Genomic DNA, 14,791 nt, shown 5'->3' with positions numbered 1-14,791 from the left:
TTTTTGAAGACACCTCCTGGCTGCTCTGCAAAGAGTCAAAGCGTGGAGACCAGGTAAGGACAGCCTAGTGCATGATGACAGCTTGAACTGGGCTGGTGGCTGGAGATACAGGTGGAGAGGATTTGAAAGCTGTTTGCAAGTCGATGGGGGTGGTGCACCTGGAGCTGAGAGAGGCAAGCACTGAGAGGTAGGGAAGCCTGGGGACAGAGGGAAGCAGTGGCCACTCACATCACTGGGCACACGCAGGAGGGAGGACGGAGGCCAGAGTCCTCGGGAAGAAGGAGAGAGCTCTTCTCTGCCGTGCCAGAACCAGACCAGTGCACGGTAACTGGAGAAAGGCGTCAGACTCCGAGGTTTGTCTTGCACATGGTGGAGGCTTTTAAGTGGGGCGATACTGGAGCATAGTGTTACTGACAATGACCCAGCAGAGAGAGAAAGTGACGGTTTTAGGAAAAAAACGAAGGCTGCACTCTGGAGAGGGTGCCAGGCTCCTCCCGTGGCTAAGCAGAAACTGGTAGTCCGTAAGATGCTCCTTGTTGCACAAGGGAGAGATGGAAAATGCAGATTAGATGTGGGTGGATCTGAGGTAGCCAGGGTGGAAAGATCAGGGCAGTTCCGTCTGAATAGTTCTAGTTTGTTCTGTTCTGTATTAGATGAGAAACGTGAAGGCTCAGAGATCCGTTAACTTGCCTGAGGTCATGTGCACTGGAAGGGGCTGAGCTGGATCTTCTGATTCCAGGCCTTTCCTCACCTGGGTCACCTTCTCTGCTGTTCCTTCCCCTCCGCAGTGTGGTGCCCGTGAATAATAATCTGTGCAACCCGAGTGCGATGAACCTCTCCGCTGTGGGCTTCACTGTTTGCACTTGTTGGTGCTGCCACAGACGGCAGTGAACGCCACAGGCCCTGAAATGTTCTTTCTCTGTTTCCATCCATAACCCCAGCTGCTGTTTCCTTTCACGGCACCATAATCTGAAGAGAAACCTGCTATGCTCTCCGCAGTTGCTGGGGCAGAGCAGGTGGATGGAGGGTGGAAGGTTCTAGCGGCATCTTCGCCGGTGAGGGCTGTGTCAGGCCCAGGGTCTCCCTCCCATTCACCAGCCTCGGGAGCCCTATTCATTTATCCTGGGAAGTGGCTGCAGGAGTGCAATGTGGCTGAAGTGTGGCTGGGGAGGTTTCCTAAGGTTCCCAGCACTGGAACAATTCTTTCATTTTTTTTTCTTAATTATTTGAGAGGCAGAGAGAGCTCCTATCTACTGGTGCATCACAGGCACCGCCTTGGGATGGAAAGATTGGCCATGGCTTCCGTAGACTATGACTTGGCATTCCCCCTGGGGAGTTCCCCATGAGCTGGATCCTGCCCTGGCTGTGGCTTCCCCTGTCTGCTCTTCTCCGTGGCCAGCTTCCTGCCCCCACTTTTCTGTTGTCCTAGGATGAGCTTTGCAGATCCCCTCCTCCCAGGGCACTCTCATGACCTGGGCAGCACTGTGTTGACCTGGCAGCACTCTGTGTGACTTGGGCAGCACTGTGTGTGACATGGGCAGCACTGTGTCTGACCTGGGAAGCACTCTTTGTGACCTGGGTACCACTGTGTGTGCCCTGGGCAGCACTGTGTGACCTTGCAGTGGAGGGAAATGCTGGTTCATGGGAGGCTTCCCACAGGTTGTGAGTGCTGGCTGAGTTTTGCAGGCTACCTAGACATGACCCAGAAAAGGAAAGGAAGTGCTGTGTTTAACTTCTGAGAGGTAGAAATGAGCCTCATGCGTTTAGGGAACGGGATAAGCAAAGCGCAGAGCTTTCAGTGAGACAGGAGCTCCAAGGAGAGACAGGAAGTCAGTCATGGAGAGCCTATGTCTCCCGTAATTAAGTCTCTGGCCTACACCTTAGGCCACAGCCATTCCCTTCCATTAAATGCCGATGCTGTTTTTAACACAGCCATGCATAAGGGAGCCTAAGGCAGCTGACTTTCCTCTCACCTGTATTAGCTGGACACTGTTGTCTGCTCTAGAGTTGTTTCAAAATAATAAAGTGCAGGGACACAGTTTGTGGGCCTGAGTCTGGTGTTTCGATGGGTGCTGACTAGCAAACTGGGGCACAGATACAGGGACACGGCTCTCAGCTAGAGCTGGCTGCGTTTTTAGGAAAAAAGTATAAAGTCCAATGCCTAGGTACAGAGATAGTACAATAGCAAGAGAGAGAAGTTCAACACAGCGTGTTACAGTATCTAGTAACTCTTTATTTCCACCCAAGACTGTCTGTCCCGCTGGGACTCACTGCCACCCGTGTCTGATGCTGCGCCTGCCTTTCCCCTCGGAGACGGAGGCGTGGACCACGTTCTGCTTACGTCACCAAAGTCTTCCTCGCTACCCGCCAAGCGCCGTGCCTCTGACTCTATCAGACCTTATCAATGTTTCAGGACTGGAAAACCGCGATATTTGCATCTGCAAAACAATGCATGACTTTAGGACTGTAACAGGCTTTAAAGCAGAACATACATGCTCTTTCTGCTTCTCCCAATGTTTTTCTGATTAAGATTTTATAATTTTACTCCCATTCATGTTTTCACAGAAACCTGCACTCTGTGCCTGAGTGTCTCTCTTTTAGAATTTACTTATTTTTAAAATGTTTATTTATTTATTTGAAAGGCAGAGTTGGGGGGGGAGAAAGAGAGAGAGACAGACATAGAGAGAGAGAGAGAGAGACCTTCCATCTGTGGGTTTACTCCCCAGATGGCTGCAATGGGCAGAGCTGGGCTGTCCTGAAGCCAAGAATCAGGAGCTTTTGCTGGGTGTCCCATGAGGGTGCAGGGGCCCAAGCACTTGGTCTGTCTTCAGGCTCATTAGCAGGGAATTGGATTGGAAGTAGAACAGCTGGGACTTGAACCAGAATCCATATAGGATGCCGGGGCTGCAGACGGCAAATTTACCTGCTACACCACAGTGCTGGCCTCCGTGATTCCATTTTCTTTACTGATTAAAAATCACTTGAGGGGGTAAGCATCTGGTGTGGTGGTTAAGAAGCCACTTAGGATACCCTGAACCCACATCTGGGTGTTGGGATTCACATTGTAGCTCTGCTCCTGATTCTAGCTTCCTGGAATGCGCAGCTTGGGAGGCAGCAGGTAATGGCTCAAGTGACCGTGTCCCAGAACCCACATGGGAGATTTGGATGGAGTTCTGAGCTCCTGAGCCTGGGCCTGCCCTGGCTATTGCAGATACTTGGAGAGTGATCCACCCAAGCTTAACTCCACCAGGCACAGACTTTTGGGGAACCCCCGTGTCCCCATGCACTCACACAGTCCTAGCGGAGAAGCAGGTAAATAGTTCCAGGCGTGCAGGTGCGTGCTGCGGGGACACATGATGGCACATGAGCATGCGGGGCTGCGTCCCAAGGGCTGGGAACAGAACCCACACAGCCCAAGGTTAGAGGCAGCCCCAGGTGTCTGAGGGGTGGGGCAGCCTGCCCACAGGCCAGGGGGTCCAGGGAGCAGTCTGCAGAGGCAGCTTTAGGTCAGTTCCAGAGGCACATTTTATGTCAGCTCACAGAGTGCACACACAACAGCTAACTTACATTACCCAGAATGCTCTCAATCAGCCAGTGTAAGGAACAGTAAGACAACAGAGAGAATGAGAACAAAAGAAAGACAACTTAATTACTTGTGGGCTGCAAAAGATCCAGACACTGAGGATCTCATGGGATCTGAGGGTGCCATGGTCAACCTGCATTAGAACTGGGGTCCAGATCTCCAGGACAGGACCAGCCCCATTCATTCATTCCTTCTCTCTCTCTGCCCGCCCCCAGCCCCTTCTCTCACATCTCTGTCCCTTGGACTCCAACTCAGACACAGGCTCCCTTCCCAGGAGAGAGGGCTCCCACCATCCTGGCATTCACAGCCCCCACTGGAAGCCCTCCGGATGGAGAACTCTTCCTGGTACCTCTGTCTCCGGCCCGGCAGAGCCCTGGCATGGACGCTACCTGCATTATGAGCTCATCCAGCTCAGGCACTGTGACCAGGGGTGGCCACCCAGGGGGCTGTGCCTGTGTCCCCTGCCCTTCCTGGCCACGGGTGAGGGTGATGTTTTGGGTCTCGTTGCCCCACTAAAGAGGCATTGTGTAGACACTTTCTCTGTTGATGAGTAACCTGGCTGTCACTGGTTCTGCATGTCCACCCCATTAGCACATGGTCCCCAGCAGCCTTTAGCTGAGTACAAGGGCTCTCATCAGCTTGATAAAACACATCAACACACGTGCAGATTATTTATCACCACACCCAGTGAACCAAGTTTGACAAAAGTCTGTGACACCTCTCTGAGGACAAGCAAAACTCCTTTACTTCACTGATATCAGATTTGGAGGGAGAAAGAAAGCTTGGTTCTGGGGACTGGTGTATGGCACAGCGGGCTAAGACACTGCTTATGATGCCAGCATCCCATACTTGAAGTGCCTGTTCAAGCCCTGGCTCCAAGCCAGCTCCCTACTAACACACCTGAGAAACCAGCGGCATATGATCCAAGTACCTGGGCACCTGCAACCCCTGTGGTAGACCTGGGTGGAGTTCTAGGCTTTTTAAAAAGGTTTATTTTTTGATTATTTTATTTTATTTTTTGACAGGCAGAGTGGACAGTGAGAGAGACAGAGAGAAAGGTCTTCCTTTGCCATTGGTTCACCCTCCAATGGCCGCCGTGGCCGGCGTGCTGCGGCTGGCACCCTGCGTTGATCAGATGGCAGGAGCTAGGTACTTATCCTGGTCTCCCAGGGTGCAGGGCCCAAGGATTTGGGCCATCCTCCACTGCACTCCCTGGCCACAGCAGAGAGCTGGCCTGGAAGTGGGGCAACTGGGACAGAATCCGGCGCCCCTACCGGGACTAGAACCTGGTGTGCCAGCGCCGAAGGCAGAGGATTAGCCTAGTGAGCCGCGGCGCTGGCAAAAAAGATTTATTTTTTTGAAAGGTAGAGTTACAGAGAGAGAGGGAGGAATACAGACAGACAAACAGACAAGACATGCACACACACACACAGACACACAGAGTAGAAGGGGAGAGGGAGAGAGAGGGAGAGAGAGACAGAGATACAAAGAGAGAGGTCTTACATCTGCTGGTTCACTTCTCAAATAGCCACAATGGCAAGGGAAGTGCCAGGTGGAAGCAGGAACCAGGAGCTTTCTGGGTCTACACTGTGGGAGAAGCAGCCTAAGCATCTGGGTCATCTTTCGCAGCTTTCCCAGGCACATTAGCAGGGAGCTGGATTGGAAGTGGAGCAGCCGAGACTCAAGCCAGCAGCCATATGGGATGCCAGTACTGCACCGCTGGCTGAACCCATTACACCACAGTGCTAGCCCCGTAGGCTCCTGGCTTTAAACTGACCCTCCCTAGCTGTTGCGGCCATGTACGAAGTGAACCAGAGGATGGAAGATCAATCCCTCTCTGTCCACGGATCTCTCAAATAAATAAATCTTAGAAGAAACTGTTATGCCCAGATCGCTGAATCCCCAAAAATCACCAGAGACTTGATCTCACCGAAATGCAAAAGCAAGGTTTACTCTGGAAGTATAAGCTGCGGCAGGGACCTCATCTAACCAACCGACGCAGTGGAGGTCAGAGGAAGGCCCTGAGCTTTGTTCGGGAGCGTTTTTAAAGGACAAAGCTGCAGTGTTACATCAGCAAGGGTTTGGGGTACAGGGCTACAGTAGATTGAATGGTGCCATTCCTGGTAGCTCTTGGTTGGACGAGTCTGATCCTGATTGGCTCAGGCCCAGGGCATTTCCTTATTTGGTTTTGGTAACTGTTGAATGTTTGCATTTACGGGAACTTGGGCCTGCTCCAGAAAATGGAGGCTACTTTTTAAAATGGAGGCGCCTTGGCTCTTCAGAATTTAGGCGCCAGTGCTGTGGCATAGCAGGTAAAGCTGCCACCTGTGACACTGGCAACCCATATCAGGAGGCTGGTTTGAGTCCCGGCTGCTCTGATTCTGATCCAGCTCCCCGCTAATGTGCCTGGGAAGGCAGAGGAAGATGGCCAACTACTTGGGGCATTGCCAACTGAGGGGAGACCTGGATGGAGTTTGGGTGCCTGTCTTCAGACTGGCCTAGTCTAAGCCATGGTAGCCATTTGTGGGGGGGGGGGGCAGGGCAGGTGAACCAGTGAATGAAAGTTCTCTCTCTCCCCCTCTTTCCTCTCTCTCTCTGTCTCCACCCGTGTGTGTTTATTGTCTCCCTGTATCTGTAACTCCACCTTTCAAATAAATAGTTTTAAAAATAAAAACAGTCTAATAAGACATTTTCTTAGCAGTTTCCTTTGGGATTTACACTGAATTGAATTCTTGGGGCAGTGCCCACAGAGATTCCGCCTCCTCATTTTAGTCCAGCGTGGACAAGATAGGACTTTCCGCAGCATGTTCAGGCTACTGCTGAGCAGAGCTGGGGGACACAGAGTCCTCAGGGCCATCACTTACCTTGGGGGAGATGAATTTTCTAAAACCACATGGGTCTGCAAGGCTCCCACCAGCACTGGGGAGGAGTGATGAGAAGGAGAGCTGTGGTGTGTCTCTCGTCCTTGCCGACGCTGTTTTGCAGTCCGGATGGGAACTCTGTTTTTCCTCGAACTGGGTTACTTGAAGGGACTTGGAAAACCTCATGGAAAATGGAAATAAAGGATGAGCTTATTTGTTGCAGTTTTTGAAATTCACGCATAGGAGAGGGGATACAAAACATTCACGGGCAAAGTATGTTAAGGACAAACTATGCACAGGTTTTCAAAAGTTTTTGCACCTAAATAAATTTTGAATTCTATATCTGGTGATGTTTTGGTAGTATCCTGAGTTTCATCTTTATTTGATCTGCCTTCAAAAACTCCAACCTTATTACAAAGATGAGTTTTTACCTGTGCTTAATGGAAAACAGTCCCCAACGTCTTCATAATTTAATTTTTTTGACTTTTGTAGCAAAACTGTAGTGAGAATTCCTGGGGTGCTGGTTCTTTCCTCTCAGCCCTGAGGAGGTGACCAGCACTGCAGGAAATCATGGAGAAATCGCATTGTGCAGTGTCCCTGGACATCCTGGAGGAGGGGGTCATCTCCCCAGGGAGGGGTTCCTCTCCCAAGAGGGTGTGGGCAGTCGGTGCAGAGGGACCATCATGTGTTCCTGGGGCCCATGGCTGTGCTGGGCCCTGGGGGCTCCTCAAGAACTGCAGGAGACACAGATCCACTTGCTATGTGGGGGCAAGGGTTACCGGGCTCACTTCCTACCTGAGATGAGTGTGGGGAGCAACTCGGACTAGACTAAGTTACTGGAATTAAGACTTATTCTATGCATCTGCTCTCCCACAATATGGCGCTGGGAGAGAAGAAAACAGCTTCTACACAGCTGCCTCCAGTTCAGCCAATAAACTGTAGGACTTGCTCCTGATTGGAGGAGAGCAGCGTACTCGGCGTGTGGGTAGCAGAGTTGGGATTGGTGGAAGAGGACTATAAAGGAGGAGAGAGACGGCATGCACCAGGAACATCTAAGGGGAACATCTAAGGGGAACACCTGTGCAGCCCCCGAGAGAGCCGGCCGGCGGTGTGCCGCTCCCCCGCGGAAGTGGGGAATGTGGCAGGGGGAACCGCCCTTCCACGGAGGTGGAAGGGACGGTAGCCACCCCGGGAAGAACCAGCAGCAAACCCGGGGAGGGCCGAGCAGACGAAAGAACAGCGCAGGGTCCTGTGTCGTTCCTCCACGAAGACGGGGAGCGACATAATGGTGCCGTGACTCGGATATGAAGCCTAGGCAGGGTTTAGTGTCGTTCCCCCATGAAGACGGGGAGCGACAGATGAGTTTGTCGCTTCCTTGGGAGAAACACTGCTCCTGAGGGCTCAGCACGAAGCTGTCCCAAGGAGACAGATGTGAGGCTGTGATGCGGCCATCGTCCCGTCCTAGTTCTGGGCAGTGCAGGACCTGAGGAGTTGAAGCAGGGAGTTTCTCCTTTTTTCCTAAGTTGCATTCTATGTGTGTGAGAGTGAAGAGGGGAAAGAGAGAGTGCTAGTGAGAGAGAGAGAGAGAGAGAGGGAGGGATGGAGGGAGCTAGGGAGAGGGAGCTAGGGAGCTCCTCCATCCTCTGATACAGCCCATAAATGACCTCCAGGCCTTGGCCAGGCTGAAGCCAGGAGCCAGGAGTTTTGGTGGTTGTTGTTACAGGAGCCCAAAAACCCCAAGTGCCTGGCAGTGCCTCGATTCCTCCCTACCGGGTGGAGGACAGTCTCAGAGGATGTAGCTTTCTCGGCTGCCTCTGATTGGGCCTTCCATGTTTGGACTGCACAGACCCCACTACCTTCTGGGCTTCCAGGGTTTCTGCCAAGAAATCTGACGATGACTTAGGGGGAAAGGGTGACAGAGCCACCTTCCTCTCAGCTCTGGAGGTGCGAACAGTGTACCTGGCGGTGTCTTGGGCAGCAGAACACTTGTTGAGTTTACTGAGGCCAGAGATGTTGTTCCATCATTCTGAGACCCATCACTCAGAGAGTAAAGACAAAGGAGGGGCTATACTAAGTGGAGACACTAGGAGGTCTTCAAAAGATGCAACGTATCATCATATTTAAACTAGTAATGAGAAGGCCACCCAAGCAATCTATAGGTTGGAGTTTCTCAAAAATTAAGTATCAAGCCCTATCACCAACCTAGGCCAAAAACTCTTTGGGTATCGTTTTAATTTTATTGGAAGATTATCGAGAAAAACCACTGTGGATGAACTACAGCTCCCATTGGTCAATTTCTTGCTCTGACTTCATAAGTCACCACTGTTATGAAAGTCATATTACACAGTCCCTGGCTGGGCTGTGACTGGTCCATTTCTTGCTCTGCTCTCACAAGGCGCCATTATGTGAGGTGAACCCCCAAAAAGTATATATAGCTGCTACGGGGGCCTAGATTTTTGTCCGCCTTACCCAGAGAGCACTCTTTTGTGATCTGTGTAACTAGGACCCATCTAACCAGCCTTTGCGCTCATTGGTGTTGCTTGTGCTTTTTCTTGGTTGTTTGTTTCTGGGTCTATTTGGTTTTTGCTTTTTTCCATTTTGTTTAGTTTGTTGTTTTCCTCCTCGTTGTTGTTTTGCCCATTTGGTCTTTTTTTGCAGTTTTCTTTATTTTTGCTTCCCCCACTCTAGTCAGCTAGCACACTCAGAAGTATCAGCGTTCGAGGATTTAGTGGCTTTTCCTCTTTGTTTTTTCTGCATTATTGAGATAGGCTTGCGGCTTCGCCACTAGAGTAGTGAGAGTAGCTGGTGCTGTGTCTTAGTCAGCTGGGTAGTCAGTCCCCCGTGGTCCCTTTGTGTTGTAGGCAGTGCAGTGAGGATCGGTGATTAGCTAGTGTGTGTCGAGTGATTTAGGGAGTCGAGAGAGCGTAGTTAGGTGACCGGCATCATGGAAGACCCCTTGGACTTCCATCCTCCTCTGGATGGGATCCGTTTTGTGGACGTAATCGGCCGGGGCGGCTTTGGCCTGGTGAAGCTGGCCCGGCACCTGGCGTCGGGCAAGTACGTGGCAGTGAAGATCCTCCTGCGAGACTGCTCTCCCAGCAGCCCGCTGTCCGCGCAGGGGGAGGCAGCCATCCTGAGGAGCCTGCGGCACGACAACATCGTGCGGCTGCTGGAGGAGCGGCACACGAGGACGCACCGGTTCCTGGTCATGGAGCTGGCGACCAAGGGCTCGCTCCAGAGCTACGTGTTTGAGCAGGGCGGCCTGGCCGAGGCCGAGGCCAGGACCCTGTTCGGCCAGGCGCTGGCCGCCGTGAGCTACTGCCATGCCCAGCGCGTGGTGCACCGGGACCTCAAGCTGGGCAACCTGCTGCTGGACGAGCACATGACCATCAAGCTGGCGGACTTCGGCCTGAGCCTGCGGCTGGAGCAGGGCACACTGGTAAGGGGCTTCTGGGGGACCCCCGAGTACTGCGCACCAGAGGTTTTCCTCGGGGAGGCCTATGACGCTTTTAAGGCTGATGTGTGGAGCCTGGGAGTGGTGCTGTTTGCCATGCTGGCGGCCACGCTGCCCTTCTGCGGCAAGGACACGGAGGAGCTGCAGGACACGGTGCTGTGTGCCTGCTATGTGCTGCCGCGTGCCGTCAGCCCGGCCCTTCGGGAGCTACTGGCTTGGCTGCTCACTGTCCACGCCTCGGGGAGGCCCAGTGCAGAGGATGCCAGGGCACACTGGTGGTTCGATTCCAGCCGAGAAGCCACCCAGGAGGAGAAGGAGGCCGCTGTCACCCTGCTGCAGCCCCTGGGCATTCCCCGCGACTCAGAGGCCAAGGAGTACCTGGCGGGCCTCGGCCTGCTGCCAGGCACGGGGACTGAGGGGACGCCAGGCCCTTAGCCCCAGGGCCCTGCATCCCTGCCCGAGTCCTCACAGGGCGGGGAGCGCCACCCCACAGAGAAGGACCGCTTGTCTGTGGTATCAGTGTCCTCTGAAAGCATGTCTGTCAATATTTCCTCCGCACAAAGCGACTCCTCCGAGGCCTCCAGAGAGTCTTGCCCTCTCCCCTGCCTCGGGGCCTCCAGGAGCTGAGCCCAAGGCCCCTGAGGTGACCCCACTCTTGACTATCTCCTACCAGGCCAGCCACAGCAGGAGAGGAGCCCTGCTCCCAGCACCACCCCCAACTCCTCCCAGGCCTCCAGTGAGTCTGGCCCTCCCCCCTGCCTCGGGGCCTCCAGGAGCTGAGCCCAAGGCCCCCGAGGTGACCCCACTCTTGACTCTCTCCACCAGGCCAGCCACAGCAGGAGAGGAGCCCTGCTCCCAGCGCCGCCCCCAACTCCTCCCAGGCCTCCAGTGAGTCTTACCCTCCCCCCTGCCTCGGGGCCTCCAGGAGCTGAGCCCAAGGCCCCCAAGGTGACCCCACACTTGACTCTCTCCTACCAGGCCAGCCACAGCAAGAGTGGAGCCCTGTTCCCAGCGCCGCCCCTGAGCCAGCCTCCGAAGCGTCGCCCTCCAGCCCCAGTGCCGGGAGCCACGTGGACCTTGCAGAGCCAGAAGCCGCCGCCGCCACAGCCCGTGAGCCCAAGGATGCTGACACCACAGACACCAAGGCCAGCGCCCAGGGCAAGAGGCAGGGCCGTCGCGGGGTCGGCAGGAGGATCCTCCGGTTCCTGCTGAGGGCGTGCTGCATCCTGCCGTCCCGAGGGAGCAGCCCTGGCAGCTGCTGCAGAGTGGTCCCCAAGTAGCCTCGCCCCGCCCCCGTCTCCAGGAGCTATCCGCTGAGCTGACTGAACTTTTCTTGAGCATTTGCACATGCTTCTCATGAATAAAATTCACCATGTGTGCATGGCTTTGGTCCCGTGTGATGTTTGGTCCCTGTGTGCACCCTGGGCAGGTGATGGAGGTGACGGGTGGGTGGCTCTCACAGAAAGACAAACGCTGGGCCATCTCCCCTGTGTGGGGATCACAGAAGGGCTGACATCATAGAAGTAGAGCATAGAGTGACGGATCCCTGAGCCTGGGCCAGGGGAGGAGGGAGGGAGAGTCACAGCTTCCATAGTGGCACAGGCACACGGGGGTTGGGGTCTGATGAAGAGTTGATGAACCAGGAGAAGAAGAAAACGGATCCAAAGCGCTGATGCCTCCCGGACCCTGGGGGGAAGCTGAGCTTGATGCCCTAGCCTGCCCAGGGCTTTCCGGTGACAAGCCTATGAACTCCTTTTCATTCTGAAACCTGCTTGGGGGGAGCTTGTCTTATTTCCATCCAGCATGCTGAAACTCTTCCTGTCTTCATAGCTGGGAAGTTTCATTTTTCAGGCCTGCAAGCACAGAAGTTTCATTATCCCCCCTTGCCTGGAATTTGGAGCTTCCAACGCAGTCCCCTCCAAGAACCCTGTTTCTTCCTGTTGGTGGGGAAATTACCTGCAGTCCCTAAGGGTCATTACCCTTTCATGGCTGCTGCCCAGGAGCCTGCACAAGCGCATCATGGAAGAGGAAATTGGAATGAGCTGTAAACGATGAAGAGATGACACCTTAAGGGACAGGAAAATCAAAATGCAATGGGGGGGAGGGGCAGCAGTATGGTGTAGCTGGTAAAGCCCCCACCTGTGATGTTAACATCTCATTTGGATGCCAGTTCCAGACCCGGCTGCTCCACTTCCTACCCAGCTCTCTGCTAATGTTCCTGAGAATGCAGTGGACGACGGCTCAAGTGCACCCACTGGGGAGACCCAGAAGAAGATCCAGGCTTCTTCAAAGAGACATGCATGCACACATGCACAAGAATGTTCAGGACTACCTTGTTGATGATACCAAGACTGAAAACAACTGATGTATGTGTACACAAGAAGTAAAGATTAACTGTGGTATAGTTACTGAATGCATTTTAGAAGGCAATGAAAATTAATGAACTTCAGCTACATATGGATGTGGATACAATGTGAGTAAATCTAAAAATCATAGCTCTGGGGGCTGGCACCATGGCTCACTTGGTTAATCCTCTGCCTTGCAGTACCAGCATCCCATATGGGCACCAGGTTCTAGTGCTGGTTGCTCCTCTTCCAGTCCAGCACTCTGCTGTGGCCCGGGAGTGCAGTGGAGGATGGCCCAAGTGCTTGGGCCCCTGCACCAGTGTGGGAGACCAGGAGGAAGCACCTGGCTCCTGGCTTTGGATCGGCTCAGTGCGCCGGCCATAGCGGCCATTTTGGGGGTGAACCAACGGAAGGAAAACCTTTGTCTCTCTCTCTCTCACTGTCTAATTGCCTGTCAATAAAATGAAATAAAAAATATAAGAAGCATAGCTCCACGTAAGAAATAGAACTCCCAATACCTACAAAAGTCATTTAGATACATACGATAATTGGTACATTATCCAGGGTTGTATCGGTAGAACAGCATAGGAGTGATCAACATAAACTCCTAAGAGTGTCTGTTCTTCAGAGGACTAATAGACCAGCATCCCAGTTATGTACGCTAACTCGGTGGTGGTTGTAGGCACGCTCACCCTACTCTTTACATTATATATGTTTTACACTTGTGTATGCATGTCACATGTTGCATTTTGTAGTGCAAATATTCATACAAAATGTAGCATTTTAACCATTTAAAATTACTTATTTCGTTCATTTGAAAGGGAGGGAGAGAAAGACAGAGATAGCTCTCTCATTCACTTGCTCACCCCCAAATGCCCACAACAGCCAGGGCTGAGCCAGGCAAAGAAGCTAGAGCAGGGAATTCAATCTGGGTCTCCCTGTGGGTGGCAGAGACCAAAGTACTGAAACCATCACCACTGCCTCCCAGAGTGCACAGTACAAGGCAGCTGGGGAACGGCAGGCACTGTGCTGTCAGTTACCCGCTGCTCGCAACACTGGTATCCCATATGGGTGCTGTTTTGAGTCCCCATGGGAGACCCAGAAGGAGTTCTGGGCTCCCAGCTTCTCCTGGGACAGCCCCGGCCTTTGCAGCCATTTGGAGAGTGAGCCAGCAGATGGAAGACCTGTGTGTGTGTGTGTGTGTGTGTCCCTCTCACTCTCTCAAATAAATGAGTTTTCTTTGAACAAGGAAGCTCGTGTTAGGAGCTGCATTACCAGGAAGCTGGAATCAGCCAGGTGGGAACAGAACCCAAGCACACCAAAATGAGATCCAGGCCTCCTAAGCGGGCATCTTAAACCTCTTTGCCAAAAGCTCATGGCTAAATGTTTTTTAATTGAACAGTTCTATGGCACTAAGCAGAGTCATGTGGCTGCTCAGCCATCCAGTTTTCATCTCCAGGATCTTTTCATTACCAATTTTGTGAAGCTTTTGCATTATTTTTCTTCTAAGGAGTTTTTTTTTTTTTTAAGATTTATTTATTTATTTGAAAGAGTTACAGAGAGGAGAGGCAGAGAGAGAGAGAGAGAGAGAGAGAGAGAGAGAGAGAAAGTGAGATCCTCCACCTGCTGGTTTACTCCCCAATTGGCTGCAAGGGCCCGAGGTGCGCTGATCTCAAGTCAGGCACTTCTTCCGGGTCTCCCACACGGGTGCAGGGGCACAAGGACTTAGACCATCTCCTACTGCTTTCCCAGGCCAGAGCAGAGGGCTGGATCGGAGTTGGAGCAGCCGGGACAGGAACCAGTGTCCATATGGGATGCCAGCACTGCACACGATGACCTTACCTGCTACGCCACAGCAGGGTCCTCCTTTCTGAGAGTTTTGTGGTTTGAGCTCTTCCACTTAGATCTTTGATCCATTTTGAGTTCATTTTATATTTACATTCTCATAGATTTATATTTTTACATTCATCTTATTTATATGCGAATTCATCTTTTTGTATTATAACGCCTTTTTAAACAGAAAGAAAAGAATCGCAGACTATTGGCTCCGGTAGGAACCCGCCCCATTACAGAGATCTGGGGAGGGAAGCAGGAGCACACAGGGCTCACGCAGCTGCTTCTAACGCCCCGGGGCCTCGTGGCTCAATCTGCTTTCACAGCTCAACTGTAGCTACAGTTGGGGCCTCGGGTTGGGATCCGCCCCTTCCTGCTGCGCGCCCGCCCACGTCTCAGCACTAGCCCCGCCCCCGTCGGAGCGTTGAGAAACAGGCCCCGGTCTAGGGTGGGAGGGAAAACCCGGAAAAGTGGGATTCCTTCTGGTGGCCCGTCAGCGGCAGCTTGAAGGCCTGGCCTCCAGCTCCGTTGCAGTTGTTGATCCGGACCACGTTTTCACTTACGCCCAAGGCCGGAAGGGAGCCGCGGGCCCTGGGCAGGGGACCCAGGCCGAGGGGAGGCGGGGCGCGTGCTCGGCCCGGATTGGCCATTCTAAACGGCGCGGGGCTTGGCGGGAGTTTCGTGGGCGCCGCGGGAGCAGAGAGCAGCCAGATGG

General features: G+C 53.2%; 1 protein-coding gene across 1 annotated transcript; it reads left to right on the top strand.

The window, feature by feature from the left end:
- Positions 1 to 9,388: 9,388 nt before the first annotated feature.
- LOC149127784 (serine/threonine-protein kinase MARK2-like) lies at positions 9,389 to 10,333 on the top strand. The gene has a single exon (XM_089327000.1). It carries the CDS (start codon positions 9,389 to 9,391, stop codon positions 10,331 to 10,333), a length of 945 nt encoding a protein of 314 aa, XP_089183126.1.
- Positions 10,334 to 14,791: the final 4,458 nt, after the last annotated feature.

The sequence above is a fragment of the Oryctolagus cuniculus genome, chromosome 2 (genome assembly GCF_051225735.1).
Source record: "Oryctolagus cuniculus isolate XC-2025 breed Fujian yellow rabbit chromosome 2, ASM5122573v1, whole genome shotgun sequence".
Classification (NCBI taxonomy): domain Eukaryota; kingdom Metazoa; phylum Chordata; class Mammalia; order Lagomorpha; family Leporidae; genus Oryctolagus; species Oryctolagus cuniculus.
This window is presented reverse-complemented; position numbering and strand designations above follow the sequence as displayed.